Consider the following 6,432-nt stretch of genomic DNA (forward strand, 5'->3'; position numbering starts at 1 on the left):
TAATATTGTTCTCTCTCTCTTTCTCTCCTTCTCTCCCTTCTTCCTCATCTGTCTGTTTCTCTCTCTCCCTCTCTCCATTCCTCCCACTCTGTAACTCTCTCTCTCTCCCTCCCTCCCGCCCTCTATCTCTCTCCACCTCTTCCCCAGGCTCACCGTTTAAAGAGGAGATCACTCTGGGAGTGTTGCAGCTGGCAGAGAACAACAGGCTGGAGATCCTGAAGAGGAGGTGGTGGGAGGGGGGGCAGTGCCCCAAGGAGGAGGACCACCGAGCCAAGGGTAGTTACAGCATCACCTGTGCCAGTAGTTTCTATTTGATTTAACCTTTATTTAACCAGGAAGTCCCATTGAGGTCAGAAGACTTCTTTCGCAAGGGAGACGTGTCAAAGTACCAGCGCTAATGATCAGGGGCCCTATGTATTAAGCGTTTCAGAGTAGGACTGCTCATCTAGGGTCAGTTTTTCCTTTTTGATCATAAACAATAAGATTACATGGACAGGGAGCACCTGATCCTAGATCAGCACTGCTACTCTGAGACGCTTGATACATACGGCTAGTGGTCTCCAATGAAACACTTGGGGGGGAAGTAGGACACTAACCCTCACACACCCTCACAACCCAGCATTATTATTCATACCTTGAATTAGGCTAGTAAATACACAACATTTCCATCCAGGAAGGGATCTCCGTCAGGTCCTAGTGTTGGAGGTGCTCTAAAACATTTATAATGACACCCGCATTCATCTTTTTAATGAGCGCCCAGCACTCCCAGCAACCATCATTTAAACTTTGCCATTAGAATCTATACTAATTGCTGAGATAATGTTCATTTGTTCCAAACCAGCTCCTATGCAGTCACATTAGAATGCACACTATGTACAAAATACAATTTGTACACAATACAATGTGAACATTTCCTCAAGTAGTAGTAAGCACTTGTTTCTTAGATAAAGTCAATGTTTTTTGGTGTCACGGAAGAGTGGACACAAGTGAATCTGTAAATGTAGCCCATTCTATTCCCATCGCAATGTCTCACAGTTGGAAATTCAATTTGTTAGATATGTGTGTACTTGATCTAATTGTGATTATGTGTGTGAATATGTCGGGTTTATTTTGCCTCAACTTTAAAGATGGAATCCGATGTAGGGGGAAACGGCGTCACTGTCCACCTCACCACCGTTATTATTGTTTTTGTTTTGTTGACGAAGCAGAGGTGACGAGCCTAGTGCTACGTGGGAAAAAAAAAGTGCTGTACATAATCGCCTGTTCTATCACGCATGCAATGATATCTGAGGGGGAAAAAACAGTGTTCGTTGTTTGCAATAACTTCTTTGCTGTTGTAATATCGCAAACGGACTTGGCATTAAGAACAAACCAAATTTGGAAGATGTATTTAATTAGTGTTATGATTACTGCTTTTTACCAGGGGGATATCAGTGTCTACATTGTGTGTGTGTGTGTGTTTGTGTGTGTGTGTGTGTGTGTGTGTGTGTGTGTGTAAGCATATAATAAAAAAACATATTTTCCTTGCCTGTGTGGTAGACATTTCCCCTTTTCCGAAATATTTCTTATTTTCATTTCTGCAGTTTCATTTTGACATCTGCAACCCTTTCTCCCATAAAAAATGCTTAGATAGCTACAAGCAACAGACTGGACGATACAGAAGAAGACATAGCACGCTATATGTTGTTTGTGTGTTGCACCGTAGGCAGCCTACAATAAGACATAGAGTGCATCCCAAATGGCGCCCTATTCCCTATATAGTGCACTACTTTCAACCAGATGGCCGATGGGTCAAAAGTATTGCACTATATAGTGAATAGGGCACCATTTGGGACGCAGACACAGTGGTACGAGTTTATATTGAGTCATCCATGGGATAAATAAGGGCCCTCAGGTTAAAACAGTGAGACTTGAGCCTTTGTCTGAAACACTCGACATAACAAGGGTACTTGCTCAGAGCATCCTTATGAGACATTTTGAAGATAAGAAACATAAAACCTTCATGTTGAATATTCTGTCTGAAAAATAGAACAGGAAAAGCCAAAGGTGACTCTTGTGGTTGCTTATTAAGTCAATTAATGCAGACTCGTTGAATTGCACACACACACACACACACCACTCTCTGTGGGGACATTATGCTGCAAGGTTCCCCCTTAGGCTTTGAATAGAGAGTATTAGAGGGAGCTGATGATCCTGTGGAGGCTTCTTTGTGCACATTTGCCTGTGCTTCCCCTATGTGTGTGCCAGTGTATGTGCCTACACACAGCCCTACCATTGCCCCTCTATCAGTGTGTTAGAACTGCGTGTATAATGCATCCGTTCCTCCCCAGGTCTGGGCATGGAGAACATCGGGGGTATTTTCGTGGTGTTGATCTGTGGCCTCATCATCGCCGTGTTCGTGGCCATCATGGAGTTTGTTTGGTCCAACCGCCGCTCGGCAGAGACAGACGAGGTACGCCCTCACTCCTGCCCCGGCCGAAACCACAGAAAGCCTCCAGTAGGTTACTATGGCAACACACCTCCCGGGTGTTGTGCTTTGGCGTCGTCGTGTTGATGTGTAAATGGCTGCAAGCAAACAGAGGGTGATGGTCGATGTCTGCGTTTCATTATTTACATTTCAGTCATTTAGCAGACGCTCTTATCCAGAGCGACTTACAGTTAGTGCATACATTGTATTTATTTTTTATTTTTTCATACTGGCCCCCCGTGGGAAGCGAACCCACAACCCTGGCGTTGCAAGCGCCATGGGGCCCGTGTAGCTTTCTTTTCCACTTGTTTTTCTCTCTAGGCCGTCTGTGATTCAGTACTCTCTCCCCATGTCTTTCGTTCTCTATCCCTCACTCCTCTCTCTCTCTCTCTCTCTCTCTCTCTGTGTTTGTCATTGTTATTCCGCCCGCTAGTCCTTTGTGTCGTTTTTATTTCATTGGCGTCTGGGTAAAATGCTGTTTGTGACTTTCCTGCTTTATCTCCGCTTGCTGCTTTGTTTGTTTTTGTGGTTCCCGTTTCAGTTGTCTCCCTCTCTCCATCTTTATCTTCATTCTCTATTTGAGATCCTTTTGAATATGTGTCAGTGTCACTGGAGGTAGCTACTCATGAGTCATATTTCCATTGCCCAGAGGTCACACTGCATTTGAACAGTGCAACAGGTTTAGTAAACCTCAGACGATTTCTCTCTCTCTTTCGTTCTCTCTTTCTCTCCCTCTTGCTCTACCACATTCACACTATCATCCCCTTTTCTCTCTATCTCCCTATCCCTCCTCTCCATCTCTCTGTCGCTCTCTCTCTTTCCTCTCTCTAACACTTCTCTTCTCTCTCTCCTAGGTGTCAGTGTGTCAGGAGATGATGACCGAGTTCTGCAACGCCATCTCCTGTAAGAAGAGCTCACGCTCTCGGCGCCGGCGGCCCTTGGCCAGCACTGGTGGCGTCCTGCGCCACCCCACCCGCCTCCAGCTGGGTGTCCCAAGACCCATCCGCCTAGTCCGCGAGATGCGCCTCAGCAACGGCAAGCTCTACAGTGGCTCGGGCCCCCTGACGGGCGGAGGTGGAGCAGTAGGGGGGGCGTGCGGTGCCGTAGGGGGCGGGGCCTCAGACATGGGCTCGGGGCCACCACGCCTCCTGGAGGACCATCTGGGCGCCAACACTACGCCGCCCCCTCCCCCGCCCGCCGCTGCCACGGCGCCACCCTCCCGGAGCTGTGCCCATGTGCGGATCTGCCAGGAGTGCCGGCGCATCCAGAACCTGAGGTCTGCATCGTCTTGCTCACGCATCCCGCCCCACCTCGGCCCACACTCTTCCCTGTCCCTGCCCCGCCTCCCGCCACCCCCGCCCCCCTCCTCCACCAACACCGACAGCGAGGGTGGCGGCTGCGGCACAGTGAGCCCCAGGAGGCCCAAACCTAAGCCTACACCCCCTCCGCGGCCCTTACCCCCGGCCAAGACGCCCACCACAGACCTGCTGCTCGGGAAACAAGACTGAGGAGGGACGGAGGGGTCAGACATGTGACAAGAGTCCAGGGTTAAAAGTCGAAGGTCAGGGTATTTACAGAGAAACGCGGAGGGGGCTGTGAGCTTGTAGTGTATTGACACGTCAGGATCAAACCACACTGACCCGTTTGAGGGGGTGGCAAAGGGTTTATTCTCCAGATACCAACACAGTCAACACAGTCGTCTTAAACCAGGAGTCCTGCTAAAACAGGAGACTGGTTCAAACTGGACTAGATGGTATATTCAGACACTGAGAGACATCAGGAGAGGCCCTCTTGTTGCTCCCTCGCTGGTCTATGCTCTTCTGCCACAGCTCCAAGTCTGTAGAGAGATGGGCATGCTAAACCAACCGATGGTCTCCACTTTGATGTGCTGTGCCACAGGCTGTCTATGGAGTAGAAAATGACTTTTGACCACACATGACCGTTAGCTGCCTACGGTGCATTGAGAGACCATGTGGTGACCGTTCCACAGTATGCATAGGTGTGTTCAAGCTGCCCGGTTTGGCTTTTGACCCCTCTCCCTTTCACTGGGATCTGGTGGGAGGACTTGACCTATCCCACAAGCGCCGGAGAGGTTCAGGGGACCATAGAAACTTCACACACAGACACACGTACACAGAAACTCTTGCGCTTAGAGAAGTTGGTTCTCGCAAGAAGATGCATCTTTTTTCCCAGAGCTGCTGTAAGAGCTTAAACTTTGGAATTCTGGGACGTGTAAAACCAGAGGATTCAAAAAAAAAGATTTTGTGTTCTCGATTTGCTTTCTCTCAGAGTTTAACTCGCCTAATTTATTTTCTATCTTTCTTTCTTTCGTTATATATTTTTATTGTCGACATTGGTTTCTTGGTCACTGTGCAGTTATTCACTCATGTTTTTGGTTTGTCATTAAAGATCCTCGAGAAGCCAATGTGGAGATCATGACCAAATGAGGTCACTTTCCCACCAATCACAAGCCTGGGAACAAAGTTCAAAGGTCAATAGTCAACCGAGGCCATCTCTGAAACAAATATTGACAGTACACCCCAGATCAAATGACTCAATATTACAGTCCATGTTGGCTTGTTACAGTAGCAGTGTGTGACTTTGCTTTCCACTGAACAACAAGCCAGTTTTGCCACAGAGATTTAACGACAGAGTTAGTGTATCGGTGCCCCATCACATTACAGAGCCACAGAGCCACAGAGCACAGTTTAACAGCACGATACGTTGTGAATCCTTCAAACAGATCAGAATTTAAGAAACTGGATATAAAGAGCAAGGTTAAGGGAATGACAAAAGAGACAAAATGATGATTATATATAGTTATACAAAGCAGAACAGGAGAAATGTAATGCACAGTTCTGTCTGGCCAATGTTAAGAGGAAACCTGTGTTAATGTGTGTTCTGTGTGATTCATATGGGTGTCATACGTTTGTGTGTGTGAGTGCGTACGTACAGAGGAAAGGATGGGTCAGAGTGCTTTTCATTTTAATTTTTTATTTCTATACCAGTGCTAAATTGATTATTTAAGCAATAAGGCCCGAGGGGGTGTGGTATATGGCCAATATACCACGACTAAGGGCTGTTCTTATGCACGACACAACGAGTGCCTGGATGCAGCCATTAGCCATGGTATATTGGCCATATACCACAAACCACTGAGGTGCCTTATTGCTATTATAAACTGGTTACCAACGTAATTAGAGCAGTAAAAATAAATGTTTTGTCATACCCATGGTATACGATCTGATATACCACGGCTGTCAGCCAATCAGAATTCAGGGCTCGAACCACCCAGTTTATAATAAGAAAATTATGACAAATGTATATTATTATGATTAAATTGTTATTATCATTACTATTGAAGTGTGGGGTACTGTGGGAGGGTCGCAGCCCTCTTATGTTAAATATATAGACACACAAAGTTATTTGGAATAAAAAACTGTATACAAACTTCTGAATTTGGTGTCTTTGCATATGTCCGTGCCTATGTGTGCATGGACATACAAGTGATTTCAAATCGCAAAGTTACCAGTTCCTGCTATCTCTAGTTGTGTCGTTGGTGGTCTGTCACACAGGATGTTGGGCACTGCACTGGCACTATCCCACAAGCCCCGAATAATAATAATAATAATATGCCATTTAGCAGACGCTTTTATCCAAAGCGACTTACAGTCATGCGTGCATACATTTTTGTGTATGGGTGGTCCCGGGGATCGAACCCACTACCTTGGCGTTACAAGATGTTCAGGGGACACACATACACACACACGCACACACACACAGAAAGACTGTAACTGAACTATTGTACTACCTTACTACAGTGCTTATTAAAAGTATTATGAACTTAATAACTTAATTATGAACTATTTAGAACATAGACACTAAAGTATTTGGAATAAAAACAACTATAGACAAAGTACTATATTTGTTTTTGTGTGCAAAAATATTTTTATTTGGGATAGAAA

The 6,432-nt window shown here is 46.0% G+C and overlaps 1 protein-coding gene across 2 annotated transcripts in view; it reads left to right on the forward strand.

Moving 5' to 3' along the window:
- LOC121571557 (glutamate receptor ionotropic, kainate 5-like) overlaps positions 1–5,659 on the forward strand; it is an 83,223-nt gene extending 77,564 nt beyond the window's left edge. For both annotated transcript variants that reach the window (XM_041883086.2, XM_041883087.2), the window contains exons 19-21: positions 148–276; positions 2,331–2,452; positions 3,322–5,659. In XM_041883086.2, the coding sequence (XP_041739020.1) occupies positions 148–276; positions 2,331–2,452; positions 3,322–3,975 (905 nt within the window). In that variant the 3' untranslated portion in view covers positions 3,976–5,659. The remainder of the gene's footprint in view (positions 1–147; positions 277–2,330; positions 2,453–3,321) is intronic.
- The last annotated feature ends 773 nt before the right edge of the window (positions 5,660–6,432 follow it).

Source organism: Coregonus clupeaformis, chromosome 8, assembly GCF_020615455.1.
Source record: "Coregonus clupeaformis isolate EN_2021a chromosome 8, ASM2061545v1, whole genome shotgun sequence".
Lineage (NCBI taxonomy): Eukaryota > Metazoa > Chordata > Actinopteri > Salmoniformes > Salmonidae > Coregonus > Coregonus clupeaformis.